General features: G+C 64.1%; 3 protein-coding genes across 6 annotated transcripts; 2 read left to right on the plus strand and 1 right to left on the minus strand.

Moving 5' to 3' along the window:
- Positions 1–518: 518 nt before the first annotated feature.
- On the minus strand, positions 519–1,952 carry ARL16 (ARF like GTPase 16). The gene is made up of 5 exons (XM_075440576.1): positions 1,827–1,952; positions 1,372–1,429; positions 1,186–1,293; positions 905–1,020; positions 519–807 (listed from the first exon to the last, which is right to left on the minus strand). The coding sequence occupies exons 1-5, from the start codon at positions 1,913–1,915 to the stop codon at positions 636–638; spliced, it is 543 nt and encodes a 180-aa protein (XP_075296691.1). The 5' UTR covers positions 1,916–1,952; the 3' UTR covers positions 519–635.
- Positions 1,953–1,962: 10 nt separating this feature from the next.
- HGS (hepatocyte growth factor-regulated tyrosine kinase substrate) lies at positions 1,963–11,367 on the plus strand. Of its 4 annotated transcripts, none has more exons than XM_075440572.1 (21): positions 1,965–2,096; positions 2,385–2,469; positions 2,756–2,831; positions 3,332–3,424; positions 5,410–5,533; positions 6,444–6,496; positions 7,037–7,105; positions 7,311–7,435; positions 7,648–7,726; positions 7,814–7,912; positions 8,276–8,371; positions 8,740–8,778; positions 8,863–9,006; positions 9,153–9,366; positions 9,550–9,722; positions 9,853–9,993; positions 10,073–10,250; positions 10,330–10,463; positions 10,739–10,855; positions 10,976–11,071; positions 11,143–11,367. In XM_075440572.1, the coding sequence occupies exons 1-21, from the start codon at positions 2,060–2,062 to the stop codon at positions 11,263–11,265; spliced, it is 2,295 nt and encodes a 764-aa protein (XP_075296687.1). In that variant the 5' UTR covers positions 1,965–2,059; the 3' UTR covers positions 11,266–11,367. The 4 variants fall into 4 exon arrangements, with proteins under 4 accessions (XP_075296686.1, XP_075296687.1, XP_075296688.1 ...); XM_075440573.1 differs by having other exon boundaries at positions 9,156–9,366; XM_075440571.1 differs by having other exon boundaries at positions 1,963–2,096; positions 7,648–7,912; positions 9,156–9,366.
- Positions 11,368–11,679: 312 nt separating this feature from the next.
- Positions 11,680–15,391, plus strand: MRPL12 (mitochondrial ribosomal protein L12). Its single transcript, XM_075441203.1, has 4 exons — positions 11,680–11,919; positions 12,008–12,082; positions 12,195–12,329; positions 15,020–15,391. The coding sequence occupies exons 1-4, from the start codon at positions 11,680–11,682 to the stop codon at positions 15,134–15,136; spliced, it is 567 nt and encodes a 188-aa protein (XP_075297318.1). The 3' UTR covers positions 15,137–15,391.
- The last annotated feature ends 237 nt before the right edge of the window (positions 15,392–15,628 follow it).

Consider the following 15,628-nt stretch of genomic DNA (forward strand, 5'->3'; position numbering starts at 1 on the left):
CCCCGACGCAGCCAGGCCCAGGCAGCCTCCGAGACCCCGGGACCTGGCACTGGTGCTGCTGGGTGACGCGGCTGCCGGCTGCGCTGGGCTGGGCTGTCAGGGGGACACGGGATGTGCTATCGGTGCAGGCACAGCCCAGGCTCCCCGCACAGACCCAGCCCTTCCCTGAGCCCGAGTGCCACAGAGCAGCCGTGGGCTGGCACTCGCTGCAGCTCGTCAGACATCCCTGACCGAGGCATCCCCGCGGCTCAGCCCGCCCCAGCTCCCGACACCCACCCGGCCCCAGCAGCCTTTCTGCCTCCCCCCCAGTCACCCCATGAGCCCACGCTGCTGGCAGGAGCCCCACGCGCACTCGGCCTCCACCCCGGGAACCGCCACTGGCGCAGGCACCGCCGCACCCCCACCCCGCTGCCCGTGAGCACCACAACCACTGTGGTCCAGCCCCGGGGGTCCTGCTCGCCCCGTCCCCCAAAGGCCGCAGTTTCCACCCCAGCACAGCGCAGCCGCCAGCCTGGACAGGACAGTGAAGTTTTACTGCAAAGGCCGCCATGTTCCCCTGCCGCCGTCCCGTGACGCCGCGCCGGGCCCCGCTCACGGCCCCACGCAGGGCAGCAGGGCTCCCAGCAGCGTCGGGGTCAGCGAGGGTCTCCGAGGGCGGCCCGCAGCCACTGCAGGACGTCACGCAGGCCGGTGCTGTCGCGGGCGCTGGTCTCCAGCGTCGTGATGGGCTGCGTGGCGCAGGAGACGATGTCCTGCATGCGGAACAGCGACTTCATCTCCGCCAGCGACATGTAGCAGGGCAGGTCACTGCGGCCGGGGGGGGGCTGCGTTAGCCCACCCGACGGCTCCCCCACCCGGGGGTCCCACAGAACCCCCGCCCTCGAGGTGCCCCCGCCCCCCTCACATCTTGTTGAAGACGACGAGCACGGGCACGGAGGCGAGCGGCGGGGCGCAGAGCACGGAGAGCAGCTGCACGCAGGACGAGGAGACCTGGGTGGGGTCCGCGGCGTCGACCACGAACTGCGGGAGCAGACGGGAGGGCGGCGGTGCGGCGTAACGAGGGACGGCAGGAAACAGCACTGCTGGGGCAGCACCCCGGGCCGCAGCCCACCGCTGCGGGCCGCCCCTCTCCCCGCCCTTGGGCCGGGGTCCCCGCCGGCGCGGTCACGGCGCGGCGCGGCTCACCATCAGCGCGCGGCCCTCGCCGTAGTAGCTGGGCCAGACAGGGCCCATGCAGCCGCCCAGCTCCCGCAGCACGGCCACCCGCCGCAGCGCCGTCAGGTCGGTGCCCACCTGCGGGACCGGGGCGCGGGTCGTCGGCTGCGCCTCCCCCCGGGGCCCCCACCGCCCGCCCGACCGGGCCCTGCCTACCGTGGGCTGCGTGGCCGGGGGCTCGCCCAGCTCCACTGCCCCCCCCACGGTGCTCAGCTGTGCAGCCGGTCAAGGGCAGCGTGAGGGGGATGCAGACCCGCCGCCCGTCCCGGGACCCCTGCCCTGCCCGGGAGCCTCCCCTCCACCCCCCCGCCGGGACGCCTCCCGCCCGGGACCCCCCGCCCTGCCGGGACCCGACAACCCCCCCCCCCCCCCCTCCCCGTGCCTGGGAGCCTCCCCTGAACCTCCCCACCGGGACCCCTCCCGCCCCCCCGGGACCCGACACCCCCGCCCCTCCCCGCCTGGGACCCCCAGCCCCGCCGGGACCCCCCCCCGCCTGGAGCCCCCTGCCCCGCCGGGACCACGACACCCCCCCCCTCCCCGCCCGGGAGCCTCCCCCTCACCCCCCCATCTGAGACCCCCTTCCCTCCCCCCCGCCCCGCGCCCGCCGGATATGACGTAGCCGCTTGGCCAGCAGGCTCTTGCCGCCACCCGTCGCGCCCAGCAGCAAGCACGTGGGCACGGGCCGCCCCGCGCCCGCCATCGCGCCCCGCCCCGCCCCGCCGGAAGAAGCCCCGCCCCCGCCGGAAGGAGCCCCGCCTCCGCCGGAAGGCGGAAGCGGGAGACGGAAGCGGAAGCGCCCGCGGAGCGGCGGTGGGGCAGGCCCGGCCGGAGGCGGGGGGACGCGATGGGGCGCGGCGGAGGCACCTTCGAGCGGCTCCTCGGTACCGGGCGAGGCGGGGGCCGGGCCGGGGTCCGCAGCGCTCGGCCGCGGGAGCCGGGGCGGGCGGGCGGTGCGGGGCCGGGGCGGGCGGTGCGGCGTCGCGGCGTCGCCGAGCGCCCTGGGCCGTCTGCGGGGGCCGAGCTGCCACGGTCCGGGAGGAACCGGGGCTGCCGTGCCCGGGTGTGGGGGCTGGGGCGTCGCCGGGTCCGGGCGCGCTTCCCGGTGGTGGCAGAGCGGGGCCGAGGGTGCTGCGCTGCTCTCAGCCGTGCTGCTGGGTTCGTCCCTCCAGATAAGGCTACGAGCCAGCTCCTGCTGGAGACGGACTGGGAGTCCATCCTGCAGATCTGCGACATGATCCGGCAGGGAGATACGCAGTGAGTGCCCTGGGCGTGGGAGCCCGCGGTCGCACGTCTCTCGTCGTCCCCCTCCCCAAAGGCGTCGGAAGGGCGGGACAGCAGGCCCTGGGGACTGCAGGCTGCCCCTGGCCTGGACCCCTCAGAGAAACTCTAGCTGGAATGTGCTTGTTTCCTTCCGTTCCTGGGTTAACCACATGCTGCGTGTACCCTTGTGTTGGGGTGGGGGCTGGCAGGTTAGCGGCAGCTGGAATCTCCCCTCGGATTCTTGTTTGCCTGAAGACGTGCCCTCTCTTTCCTTACCCAGAGCAAAATATGCCGTCAACGCTATCAAGAAGAAAGTCAACGACAAGAATCCCCACGTGGCACTCTACGCACTGGAGGTAATGTCAGCCCAAGCTGCGAGCACCGCCGGGCCCAGCTCGCAGGCCAGGGAGCTTCCCGGCTTTTATAATCTTTCCTGCGGGGCTGCGCAGCGTGCCCTGCCCTGTCCCGGGAGCGGCGGAGCCGCAGGTTGGAGTTTTCCTGCGCCCGGCTCTAGCACAGGGGTTCTGTGACTGACCAGCAGGTCACGGTTTTCGTTGGCATTCCATCTCGGAGTTACTAGCAGACACAGCTGGAGTGTGAGAGGCTGTCCCGGGGGGGTCTGTCTTGTGCAGCAGCGGGGCAGAGGCTGCCGTGCAGCTGACACATAGCTCGCTCTCCAGCGTGGCGGCGTGGTCTTCTCTGGCTTGACTGACACTGCCCTGGTGTGACTCCTTGCCTAAGTCGTGTCCCTGTCCTGCTGTGATGGCTGCAGTAGCCTGTAACGTTTGCTGGGACTCCTCGCGGGCCACAGAGGAGGAGGAGAGCGGCAGGCTAATGCTGTGCTTTGCCCTTGCAGGTCATGGAGTCAGTGGTCAAAAACTGTGGCCAAACAGTCCATGACGAGGTGGCCAATAAACAGACCATGGAAGAACTGAAGGAAATACTCAAGGTAAATACATCCTATTTTACTGTCGCTTTTGAATGGGCTTGTGAGAGAAGCAGCAGGAGGAGAAAACGTGCACGTCCTCTCTTTCATTCCTTTTTTGTAAGGAATAGAAGTGCAGGAATAGAAGGGAACTGTTTGGAAATGTATTTCATAAAAGAGCAAACTGTATTGCGTGGTGTGAAGGGATGAGTGTGGGGAGCTAAGGAGCAGGGAGCGGGGAGAGAAGATACCGTGATATCAACAGTAACGTTTGGCTGTACTGTGAAGTGGGGTAGGAACGTGCTGCAGAGGCTTGGACCACTTTGTGGCTAATGCTGCTGGGTGCGATGCTTCGCTTGGCTTGAGGCAGCGAAGGAAAACAGAGGCGATGGTCTGGCAGTTGCACCAAGGATCTGAGCAGCGGTGCGGTGAATTCCCTTCCCGTAGTACAGCATGAGACCTGCAGGAAGGTAAAGCAGCAGGGTGAAAACAGGCAGAAGCTTCCTCTTTATCGTGGCCATTTCACTGGCCTGTGGCATTGTCTGAAGAGCGTTGCAGGACGCGAACCTGGCTGTTCTCACGGACAAGTTGTCGCAAGCTGTCGCTTGCCAGTTTGGTGCAACGTGATGCCTGCAGGAGCTCCATGTGTCCTTGGACTGGAGCATTCCACAAGTGAAGTGGAAACGGGAACTTCTGTCTCCAGCTCCCATCCCCAGAATGGCAATGGCCAGACAAGAGCTTGCTAGAGTAGTGCTGTTCCTTCCTCACAGCCTCCGTCTTCCGCCAGAAATAGACGACCGGATGACCCAGATACTTGCTGAACGAGCTGTGCGAGTCCCGTCACCTCGCACGCCGTCGCAGGGCGTCTCACTCCTGTCACCTCCCTGTTAGGGCTGACTCAGTCTCCGTGCGGGATCTCCTGCTGAGATGGGAGCACTGCCGCAGTGCGATGGACGGGTGCAGCCGCTCCAAGCGCTGAGGAGATCAGATCGAGAGGATTTTGTGGTTCTCTCCCGTCCTTGTCTGTCTCGGTAGTTTCGTAACTGCCGCAGACCCCTTCTGCTCCCACACGTGGAGCTTTGCTGCTTGTGAATGCCCAGTGCTGGTAAACTGGTCTTAGTTCTGATGAGGTTCAGGGCTGCGAATTCAGAGTTTGTGGAATGCAGGATTTTGCCAAATATTCTAGAAGTTTGGAGCTCCAGGAATTGTCAGCAAGTCACGCTGTGTGTGCTGAAATAGGAGCTTGACAACGCTGCTCTGCTTCCTGGGGCATTTCTGGAGCAGCCGGTCATGTGAATGCGCGATGACTCGGTCAGCTGATGACAGGGCTGCTCTCGGAGGCTGGCTGGGATAGGAACAAGCTTGCCAAGTTTCCTCTGGCTCCTTGAACCGTGATACAAGCACCCCTACCTCCAAAGGGCAGTCTTCGCAGCTGTCCTTACTGCGTCACGTCCCGAGGTAGCTTTGGGTGTTCGTGGGTGGGAGTCTCGGGGCTGGAGGTGCTGACAGCCGGGCACCAGCACCCCCGGCTGTGAGCCTCTGGCACCCGGTCTGTGCTGAGCTGAGGCGGACCGTGCTGTCCGTGCTGTTCTGCCTGCTGGCTCGCTGTGGGTCCCGCATGTTTCTGAGTGCAGTCTGAGCAACTCTTGTGAGGAGGTGACCAAGGGTGTTGGGCAGGCCAGCGCTCGTGCCGGCCCCGGGGCGCGACTGTGCGAGTCTCTACGGACATTTTCTCAAAGCATCGTAACCTGCTCCATCACCTGCTCTGAAGGACACTTTCTTGTTCGTGCTGGAGGGGGGAGGTGGGGAAGCTGAAGGAGGCTGTAGTCCTTGCTGTGAATGGTCCTTACTGCAGCTTTCTGACAGCTCTTACCTTGCGCAAGTGCTCTAAAGTCTCTTTCCACGCATGGTATTTCTGGCTTCTCTTTGGGGGGCTCACACCATCCTTTGGGTTTCAGGGCCTTTTTCTCAGATTTTTGTTTTATTTCCCCTCCTCCCTTTCTGTGCAGAGGCAAGTGGAGACAAGCGTCCGCAGTAAGATCCTGTACCTTATCCAGGCCTGGGCTCACGCCTTCCGCAATGAGCCCAAGTACAAGGTGGTGCAGGACACCTATCAGATAATGAAGGTTGAAGGTGAGGAATCGGCGGGCGAAGGTGGGTGGGCAGGCAGCTGAGCAGCTCTGTGCCGGAGGAGCCTTGCAGGAGAAGGAATGGGTGTCAGGACCCTGCCTTCCTTTAGTGAAATTCTGGACTTGCGATACTGAGTTTTTTCTTGGTGCCCGATACCCGATGAACCTCTTGGCCTGAGTGTGTCCTGCTGCACAGAGAGGACAGCCCCGTTGTCCCGGGATCGGGGATGCCTTGCTCTGGGCCTCCAGCCCCGCCAGCAGCTAAGGGTTGGCAGTGAGACCTGAAAAGCAGCAGCTGCGAATGCTCTTCAGGAAACTGGCAGCAAATCCGTGTGTCCTCTGGGAAGGGATTTACAGCAGGGTGGTTCCTTCCTCCCAGGCTTTCATTAGTACCTGGGTCCAGGCTCCCGCTTTCTGACAGTGCCAGTATGGCGCTTCCTCTGTTGTCCCGGGGACGGCAGCGTTCACCGTGGGGGAAGGGACACGCTGCTGTCTCTGCGTCTGTCTGTGGAGCAGAACCTCCACAGGCAGTGGCACAGCCTGGAGGTCCCAGTTCCCTGCTGAGCCAGCGTTGCCGCACTCTTGCCACACAAGGGGTGAGACTCAAAGCCCTGCCTACCCACACAGGGGGCTTTTTTCTCCCCCATGCTGAGTTCAAGGTCTTGAGAAATAAGCCTTTTCCAAAGGGCCCTGATGTCCCTTACGGGTGTGTAAGGGAAACCAGTAGGGGATTGTCCTGCACATTCGAGAGCGTGGCTGAGAGCCCAGTGCTTCACTGGCAAGATAACGGGCAGGGCAGGTGTATGGAGCTGGATCTGACGCGTGTGGCTGGGACCTGCAGCACGAGGCTGTGGGCACCACGGCCTCGCTCTGCGGAGGAGCCCTTCACAACGGGACTCTCGCTTCTCCTGCAGGTCACGTGTTCCCCGAGTTCAAAGAGAGCGATGCCATGTTCGCTGCAGAAAGGGTGAGCTCTGCTGGTGGGGACGGAGTTGGCGCTGCAGGACGGACCTCGCTGTCCTGTCCCCTTCCTGCTAACCCTTGCGTTCTTGCATTCCTCATTTCATGCAGCTTAGAGACCTTGCGGGGTGCATGCAGCTCCCAGCTGTCGCGCGGGCAGTTGTGGGGTGGTGTACAGCAATTTAGCCTTAAACTGCCAGAGAGAGGGGAGACTTGATCAGGACAGGGAGTTAGTCTCCTCATAGCCTGCTCAGTGGCCTTCCTGCAGCCTGGCAGTCTGAACATGGCAGCAGAGCACTGCTAAAGCGATGGCTGTGCAGGCGTGTTCCTAGGAAATCTCTTGCTGATCGGGAAAGCATCCCCATCTCTAGTAACATGAGAGGAGATAACTTGTGGGGATTAATATGTCCTGTTGAGCAACAAATGCTTTCGGTATCCCCCATTCATGAGAGTGCCTTGGTTGGCTGTAGGAGCTCCCAAAATGCTCTGTGGAGACACTCCTTGAGGCCTTTCTTCCCTCCTCACGCAAGTTTCCTTAACCTGACAGGCTCCAGACTGGGTCGATGCTGAGGAGTGTCACAGATGTCGCGTGCAGTTCGGTGTTGTGACGAGGAAGGTGGGTGCTTCTCCTGCCCCTCTGGGTTCCCTGGTCCTGTGCAGCCCTCCAGGACTTGCAGGACTCCGGAGCCTGCGTGGGAGCGTGTCGGGGCTGCACCGCGCTCCCTGGCCACTGGCAGGGAGGTGCCAGGAGTGACTGAGTGGTGGGGTGTAACGGTGAAGGAGCGTCTTGCTGCTGCACTGATGTCTCTCATGCTTTGCAGCATCACTGTAGGGCCTGCGGGCAGATCTTCTGTGGCAAGTGCTCCTCCAAGTATTCCACCATCCCCAAGTTTGGGATTGAGAAGGAAGTGAGAGTCTGCGAGCCCTGTTACGAGCATCTCAACAAGTCAGTACCCTTTGTGCTGTGTTTCTGCGCCTGCAGCAGCGGGGACTGAGGGGAGAGGCTTGGTGCGGAGCCACCTTTCTGCAGACCGGAGCTGGGCTGGGTTCCCTTCGTTCCTGGGAACAGGGCTTACAGCTGTGGTGGTGTGCAGGGCTGGGGCTCCAGTGCGGAGGAAGGAGCACTCAGCCTGCACCGTCGTCTCTTTCTGGCTACAGGAAAGCGGAGGGTAAAGCTGCTGCCACCTCCGAGCTGCCCCCCGAGTACCTGACCAGCCCCCTCTCCCAGCAGTCCCAGGTGAACGGCTGCGCTGCCGGTGATCCAGTGACCCCGACCCGCTTGTCGGTCCCTGTGCTGACCCCCTCCCCGTCTGTCCGCTTGCAGCTGCCTCCAAAGCGCGACGAGACAGCTCTGCAAGAGGAGGAAGAGCTCCAGCTAGCTATTGCCTTGTCTCAGTCAGAGGCTGAGGAGAAGGAGAGAATGGTTCGTGCCCTGCTTGGCATCTGGGAGTGGTTGTTGCCATACAGCCCCGATGTGCTGGGCATCTTCTGGCTGTGCGGTAACAGATCTCTAGGCATGTCCTGGTGCAAGTGAGAGAGGGTGAAAGCGGAGCCAGGCACATGCTGTGTTGCAGCCCCGAATCCTGGGAGCAGGCTGTGCCCAAGCAGCAAGCCCTGGGGCACGCTGGCCAGCAGGAACCACACCAAGCGTGAGGCTGGGTCTGCCGGCCATGCCTGGCCCTGGCGGGGAGCCTCGCCCACCCGGTGTGCCCGCTCTGTTGCTGACTGGGCAGTTCGGAGCAGTCTGGACAGTCCTCCAGTTGACTCTTCTTGTTCTCTTTTGCAGAGGCAGAAGACAAGCTACTCCATGTACCCAAAGGCTGAGCCCACACCTGTCACCTCATCAGCTCCCCCGGTCAGCACGCTCTATTCCCCACCCGTGGTACGTTCACGGGACCCCTGGCTGTGAAGTGGCTGGATGCAGGCCACCTCCCTAGCGCAAGCCTGCTCTGCTTGGGTCAGACTTAATCCCTGTTCTGAGAGAAAAGATCTGCCCCGTTCGATCCCTCGCTCTGTCACAGCACTGCTGTATTTTCAGCAAGGTCCATAGTCAGCCGGCATTTCGGTGCCTCCCCTGCTGCCGGTCGCTGCAGCGTGTGTCTGGCCGAAGGAGATGGCCGTCGCCTTTCGGTCTCTTGCTGGCGCTCGGCACGGGTGGTTGTGCGGGGCCAGGGCCGAGCAGCACGTCTGTGTGGGAGCTGTGGGTCTCTGCTTTCTCTGAACCGGATTTTGCTGTTTGTCTCTTTCCAGAATTCCTCTGCTCCCTTGGCTGAGGACATTGACCCCGAGGTAAGGATCCAGGCCTTACTAGGCCATGGCACAGGCTCACTCCCAGCAGGGCTGCGATGCTCATCTTCCTTCTCTCCCTGGCAGCTGGCTCGGTACCTGAACCGCAACTACTGGGAGAAGAAGCAAGAGGAAGTTCGCAAGAGCCCCACGCCGTCAGCACCTCTGTCCCTCACAGAGCCAGCCGCTCAGCCCGGGGAAGCCCACGCCGCCCCGCTCGGCGTTGTTGAGGTAAGAGGGGGCCTGAACCTGTGTCTGGCAGCTTGTGGTGAGGAGCGCCCAGCTCCTTCCTTCAGCCCGGCCACGCAGCTCTGCAGGCTGGCTGCTGGCTCTCGGCACTGGGGAGTTGAGGCTGCCCGGCTGCCCTGTCCTTCCAGCAGCAGTACCAGAACGGCGAGTCTGAGGAGAACCACGAGCAGTTCCTGAAGGCGCTGCAGAACGCGGTCACCACGTTTGTCAACCGCATGAAGAGCAACCACATGCGGGGCCGCAGCATCACCAACGACTCTGCTGTGTTGTCCCTCTTCCAGTCCATCAACAACATGCACCCTCAGCTGCTGGAGCTGCTCAACCAGCTGGACGAGCGCAGGCGTACGTGGGGGCTGCCCGGCCGGGACGGGCATCCCGGGGGGAGCAGGTGGCTGCTGGGACTTTCCCAGCCCCGATGTCTGGGTGCCTGTGACAGCCTCTCCAGAGAGAAGCCGGTGCGGTGCGCGGGGGGGGTCTGAGTGCTCTGCCCCGCAGCTTCCCTGAGGCCGTCTCCTCCCTCCCCAGTGTACTACGAGGGCCTGCAGGACAAACTGGCGCAGATCCGGGATGCGCGCGGGGCTCTGAATGCGCTGCGTGAGGAGCATCGGGAGAAGCTGCGCCGCGCGGCGGAGGAGGCAGAGCGCCAGCGCCAGATCCAGCTGGCCCAAAAGCTGGAGATCATGAGGCAGAAGAAGCAGGTGAGGCAGGGAAGCGCTTCCCGGCTGTCCAGGGCCCCATCAGCCAGCAGGCCTGCCTGCACCTCGGGCCCTGGCAGGAGGGGATGCTGCGGTGTCCCGGCTTGTAGCCGTCACGGCCCTGTTCCCACAGGAGTACCTGGAGATGCAGCGTCAGTTGGCCATCCAGCGACTGCAGGAGCAGGAGAAGGAGAGGCAGATGCGCCTGGAGCAGCAGAAGCAGACGATCCAGATGAGAGCTCAGATGCCGGCCTTCTCCCTGCCTTATGCCCAAGTATGGCCACTGGGCCGGAGACCCTCCTTCCAGGTGCCAGGGGACATGGCCTAGAGCTTGCTTTTCCTTCCCTCCACAGCTCCAGGCCATGCCCGCGGCCAGTGGGGTGATCTACCAGCCCTCCGGGCCTGCCAGCTTCCCTGGCACCTTCAGCCCGGCCGGCTCTGTGGAGGGCTCTCCCATGCACAGCGTGTACATGAACCAGGCCGCGCAGGGGGGCACGGGGCCATACACCACAATGCCCGTCACGGGGACAGGTACGTTGGCCAGCCGATCCCGCGCGGGGGGAGGCCGAGCGCGAGGTGGCTGCTTCAACCCCTGCCCTCACTGCCGCAGATCCCAGCATGGTGAACGCCTACATGTACCAGCCGGGGGCCAGCAGCGGGCCGGCGGCGCAGCAGGGGCCGGCAGTGCCCACCACCACGCCGGCGTACTCGTCCTACCAGCCCACCGCGACGCAGGGCTACCAGGCAAGCGAGGGCAGGCTGGGGCACTCGGCGGGGCTGCCGCGGTTCACCCGTCCCCGGGGGAGGGAGAAAGGGCTGGTCCGTCCCTGATCTCTGCGCTGCTGCTGCTTTTGCTGTGAGGGTGGGGGGGTCAGAGCCGGTTCCGGGCTGCCCGTGGCGCAGAGGGGAGGAGACGCGATGGTCCCAGCGGAGCAGGGAGTGCCCCGGAGCTCCTGGGGCGTTGGTTTGCGGGGAGCCATCGCTGCCCGCGCCCCCCGCTCAGCCGCCGCCTCCTGCAGAGCGCAGCCTCGCAGGCGCAGAGCATCCCGGCCATCTCTCAGGCCCCGCAGTCGGGCGCCATGGGCTACCTGGGCAGCCAGTCGGTCTCCATGGGGTACCAGCCCTACGGCATGCAGGTGAGCCCCGCCGCCCCTTCCCGGGCACCGCGGGGACGGGCTGCGGGTGGGCTCCAGCCCACGGAGCCTCCCCCGGCCCGTGCGTCCCCCTCCCTGCTGACGGCCCCCTCGCTCCCGCAGGGCCTCATGTCCGCGCTACCGGGACAGGACGCGGCGCTGAGCAGCCTGCCCGCTGCGCAGCCCTACCTGCCTGGGCAGCAGCCCCTCTACCAGCAGGTGAGTGCCGCCCGCCCGGGGGCTGCGGCCTGGCCCCGCGCCCGCTGACCGAGCCCCCTCCTCTCTTGCAGATGGCCCCGGCCGCAGCAGGAGCAGCTCCCCCGCCGCCGCCGCCGGCCCAGCCCCAGCCGGGGCCCGCGGCCCCGCCCCAGCCCCAGGGCGGCGGCGAGGCCCAGCTCATCTCCTTCGACTGACCTGGCCGCAGGGCGCGGCCCCCGTGCAACACTACGGCTGCCCCCGCCCCCCGGCTCTGGGGCCGGGCTGGCGGCCCCGCCCCGCTCCCGGGCCCCGCCCCTCCGGGATCTCCCGGGGCCGCAGCTCGGCCCGTGGGGCCTGCAGCCCCGCCCCCCGGGCTCAGCCCCGCCCCTCCCCTCCACCCCGTCCCCGCGGCCCCGCCCCTCCGCGCGCTCTCGGTGACTCTAATAAAGTGTTGGGAACGAGGCGCGGCCTGCTCTGCTTGGGGGCGGGGACTGTCGGGGTGAGCGAGCTCGGCGGACCCGGCGGCTAGAGCGCCCGCTCCTCTCCGCCGACCATCGAGACGCGGCGCGGGGGCCGCCGGGACCATCGAGCGCGGGGGGCAGAGCGCCGCCGTGTCCTCTGCGGCCGCCATGCTGCCCGCCGCCCGCGCGCTGCTGCCGCGCCGCCCGCCGCCCGCGTGGCGCTGGGCCGGGCCTCCCCGCGCCGGGCTGCGGGCGCTGGGCACGGGCCGCGCGCGGCGGTCGGAGGCGCTGGCCGGGGCGCCGCTGGACACGGCCGCCAAGGAGTACTCGCCCAAGGTGCGGCAGCTGGTGCGGGACATCGCGGGGCTGACGCTGCTGGAGGTGGCGGACCTCAACGCGCTCCTGAAGGTGGGTGCGCGGGCGGGAGGCCCGGCCCGGCCCGGCCCGGCCCCGGGCGCCGCCTGACCGGGCCCCGGGGCCGCTGCTCTCCCCGCAGGAGACGCTGAAGATCCCGGACGTGGCGGTGGTGCCGGCGGCCGGCTCACTCCTGCCCTCCCAGGCGGCTCCGCAGGTACCGGGCGGGTGGGGGCGGGGGCCGGGCCCGGGGGCTCCGCGTCGGCCTGGCGGGGCCCCGCGGCCTGGGGCCGGGCCGGGCGCCTGAGCCGAGCTGCGGGCGCTTCCAGGAGGAGGAGGAGGAGGTCCCGCTCAAGAAGGAGAAGACGCATTTCACCGTCCGGCTGACGGAGCTGAAGCCCGCCGACAAGGTGAAGCTCATCAAGGAGGTGAAGAACTTCGTGCCGGGAGTGAACCTGGTGCAGGTGAGGAGGGGACTGCCCGCGGTTCCGGCCCTGGGGCCCGCACGGCAGCTGAAGCACGCTGCGAGCGGCAGCCGTGACTCCCGGTTTAGGTGGGAGCCCGGATTGCTGCATTTGGGAGAGCGCTCTGCCTGTGTGCACACCTCGGTCCGGAGGTGGGGGCGAGGTCTGGAGTAGGAGTCAGTCTGTCCATCTGTCCGTCTGTGTGTCTGTCATTTCTTGGGGAAGGCTTTTCCCTCCCCGCTCTGCTGTGTGTCGAACAGCTGAGCCCCTAGCAGCAGTGGTGGGATGGAGGAGGAGGCTCCGAGCAAGAGCGTCAAAGTCTTCCATGCCAGCCTCCGCTGCTCCAAATCTCAGAGCTGCTGCGAGCTTTGCTGCAGAACTCGGGGGCAGCCAGAATTCTTCACTGCTGCTGGATTCGCCATGCCTTCCCCTTGGCTTTTTCGAGGCCAATGTATTTCTGAATTTAGACATGTTTCTCTAATTCACATGTCTTGCAATCTGTGCTTCCCATGCTTGTCAGAGCTCCTCTTTTTGTAGGTGATGCTTTCTCTTTTTTCGTCGGAGGAGCCGGGCCTCTGGCAGTGCTGTGCAGCGTCTGAGCTCTTGCCCTTGAGCAGTGCTGTAGGCTCAGAACAAGGAACGGGCGATACAGCTGCTGCTGTGGAAGTATTTAACGTGATTCAGTTTCCCACTGGGTGATGCTTCCATATCGCAGGGATAATAATAGCACTTTCTGTTGCAAGGAGGAAACGTTGAGCATTGTAAAATCTGCTCTTCTTTGTAGCCCGGGGCATCAGAAGGGTTTGCAGAAAATCTCCTGACCCATTTGTATTGACACATTACATGGCAAGTAATTCAACAACAGGAACTCTGGTAGCAGAAACGTGAGTTTCGTTGGCCCGCTGGGATAATTAACTGACTGTCAGCTTGGTTACTCCAGCAGTTGTTTATCCAGTATCAGTCCCAAGCAAAACCCTGTAACGGACATGATCAGCGGATAGTTAAAAGTTGTCTAGGGAACTAATGCTAAATCAGCCTGACTCAGGATGTGGAACCTGTCAAACAAGCTGGTTACGGTTCTGATGCAGTTACGAGGTTGGTAGGCACAGGTTATTGCGGGTGAACTTTGTCAAGTGTGCCTTACCCGACCTGGTGTGTTGGTTAAAACACCCACAGAACACAAGCTGCTGCTGGGGGTTGGTTCTCTCTGCAGCGGTTGGATTCAAAGTGTAGCTGACACGTTTTTATTGCAAATTTTATTGCCATCCAGCTGAGGCTTTTGTAATGAGCTCTGTGGGGAGTCTGTTCTTGGCCTGTAAGGCTGTTAACGATTTGGAAGAAAGCATCGCTAGGAAAGTCTGTGGACGTTGGGTGCTGATGTGACTCGAACAGGTCAGCCCAGCAGAAACGGCTGCTTGACGAGACAGGCGCAAGCCGGGCTTGAGTGCGTGTGCAGCTCCGGAAGGTTGTTCAGAGCTGGCTGACAAGACGCTCACCTCACGTCTCCACCAGCCCTGGGCCAGCGTTCTCGCGTGCTCCGGCTGGGACTGGAAGCGCGTTGCCTCTCTGCCCCATGGCTGCTACTGTGCAGGTCCAGCTCTCCTCCGGCTGGGAGCTCTCAACAGCGGCTGCCTTTGACCGAGGCTGCTTTACAACAGGAGTTAAGCATTAGTGAGCAAGGCTTGAATGAATAACCTTGATTGTGTTGCCCGTCCTCATCACGGCAAGCCGGAACAGGCTCCGTTCCGGATGCTGTCCTGGGCTCTGGAGGCGTGCCTGCCCTGCCGAGCGTCGCCTGCACAGCGGCTCCTTCTTGTCCCAAGCGAAAGAGCATTTTCTGCCACCACAGACACTGCATCGCTGTGCCCAGCATGTATTAAAACAACCAGACATTTCTGTCAGCTCTGGTCGATCTGTTGGGCGCCGAATACCGGCGGTGCCACACGGCAGAGAGCGGGCAGCGGCTCTGCACCTCCCCAGGCTGTGCTCGTAAGGAGCCGAACAGCTTTGTGGCTGCTGCTTGGTGTAAGAGCACAAGCACCTGACCGCAGCAGGGGCTTCTCCTGCCGGCTCTCTTCCCTCGCTGTGCAGCAGAAGTCCCTTGAGGTTGGTTCAGCCGCTTTTCAACTTGCCTTAAATGCTGCTCTATTGCATAGTGCCAGTAGGTTTGTGTAAAAAGTCCTGAAACTCGGGATCATGTTGTTGAGCACAGGCTGTGCTGGAACTCATTTTTCACCCGGCACAGTGGACTCCTGCGCAGCCGTGCGCAATCGCTGCGGCAGCCTCTTCTCGCTGCCGGCAGAGGTATCTGAACCAGAACATTCACACTGAAATAAGTGGGCCCGAGGAGGCGAGTCGCTGCCTCGGCAGGCCGTGGCGCGGTGGCTCTGCGTGCGTCCCAGGCTTCGCAGACCAGGACTGCACATCTGGGAGCACCGTGCATGTGGCGGGAGGAATCCACGGGCAGTCACTTGCTGGGCGAGGTCTCCCAGGCTCTGGTGGCTGCGCCGTCAGCCGCAGCCAGGCTGGGAAGTCTTCCGGCAGGATGTGCTGCAGTTCCAGTCCTGGGTGTTAGACCAGTCGGTGGGTTTCCCTGGTCTGCGTAGGCAGAGGTCGGGCTCATGGCTCCAAGTCCGTTAGTCCGGTTTGTGAAAGCCAGTTTACGAGTCTCGTTCGTTGTCCTTCTGCAGGCGAAGAAGCTGGTGGAGTCCCTTCCGCAGGAGATCAAGGCGAACGCCTCCAAGGAGGAAGCGGAGAAGATCAAGGCGGCGCTGGAGGCAGCAGGAGGGACTGTGGTTCTGGAGTAGGCAGCCCTGTCTCGCCGCGGAGGGACTGGCGTGACGGCAGCTCTCCCCGCTGCTGCCTGCCCACGCGCCGGCCGCTGCCGGAGCCAGAGTCCGGACGTTTCCGAGTGCGCGACGTCCCCTCGTCATGCGGTGGGGACGCTCTCGAAGCGATCTGGCGCGACGACGCCGTCGGGTTTGGTGGCGCCGCTGTCGGCTTCCGTCGCCGCAATGAACTCTACCTTCATAAACGTCCTGAAAAACAAAAAAGCAACGCCGTAAAATGCTTCATCTCTCCAAAATCAGCCCCAACCCCTGCCTCTGCCTGGTTGTCCCTTGGGTTCCACACGCGGACCCCGGTACCGGTGCGGACCCCCTGCTTCCGCTCTCCTCGAGCTTCCGCGTGGTTTGACCTCCCCGTTAATAACTCGCGGTTAATTATTAACGGGGAGAGGCGCCTGCCGCGGTCTCCGGGGCCGGTTGCGGGGTTGGAACCAGACTCCCGGAGCCGCGGGG

This window comes from Opisthocomus hoazin, chromosome 21 (assembly GCF_030867145.1).
Source record: "Opisthocomus hoazin isolate bOpiHoa1 chromosome 21, bOpiHoa1.hap1, whole genome shotgun sequence".
Classification (NCBI taxonomy): domain Eukaryota; kingdom Metazoa; phylum Chordata; class Aves; order Opisthocomiformes; family Opisthocomidae; genus Opisthocomus; species Opisthocomus hoazin.

Bases quoted from the DNA above. Each gene is read 5' to 3' on its own strand.
- ARL16 (XM_075440576.1), bottom strand. From the start codon at position 1,915: ATGGCGGGCGCGGGGCGGCCCGTGCCCACGTGCTTGCTGCTGGGCGCG. The intron at 1,430-1,826 runs TATCCGGCGGGC...ACCGGCTGCACA, and splicing joins CTGGCCAAGCGGCTACGTCA to GCTGAGCACCGTGGGGGGGG. The intron at 1,021-1,185 runs GTGAGCCGCGCC...CTGCTCCCGCAG, and splicing joins GCGAGGGCCGCGCGCTGATG to TTCGTGGTCGACGCCGCGGA.
- HGS (XM_075440571.1), top strand. From the start codon at position 2,060: ATGGGGCGCGGCGGAGGCACCTTCGAGCGGCTCCTCG. The intron at 8,779-8,862 runs GTAAGGATCCAG...TCTCCCTGGCAG, and splicing joins CTGAGGACATTGACCCCGAG to CTGGCTCGGTACCTGAACCG. The intron at 9,723-9,852 runs GTGAGGCAGGGA...CTGTTCCCACAG, and splicing joins TCATGAGGCAGAAGAAGCAG to GAGTACCTGGAGATGCAGCG.
- MRPL12 (XM_075441203.1), top strand. From the start codon at position 11,680: ATGCTGCCCGCCGCCCGCGCGCTGCTGCCGCGCCGCCCGCCGCCCGCG. The intron at 11,920-12,007 runs GTGGGTGCGCGG...CTCTCCCCGCAG, and splicing joins ACCTCAACGCGCTCCTGAAG to GAGACGCTGAAGATCCCGGA. The intron at 12,083-12,194 runs GTACCGGGCGGG...GGGCGCTTCCAG, and splicing joins CCTCCCAGGCGGCTCCGCAG to GAGGAGGAGGAGGAGGTCCC.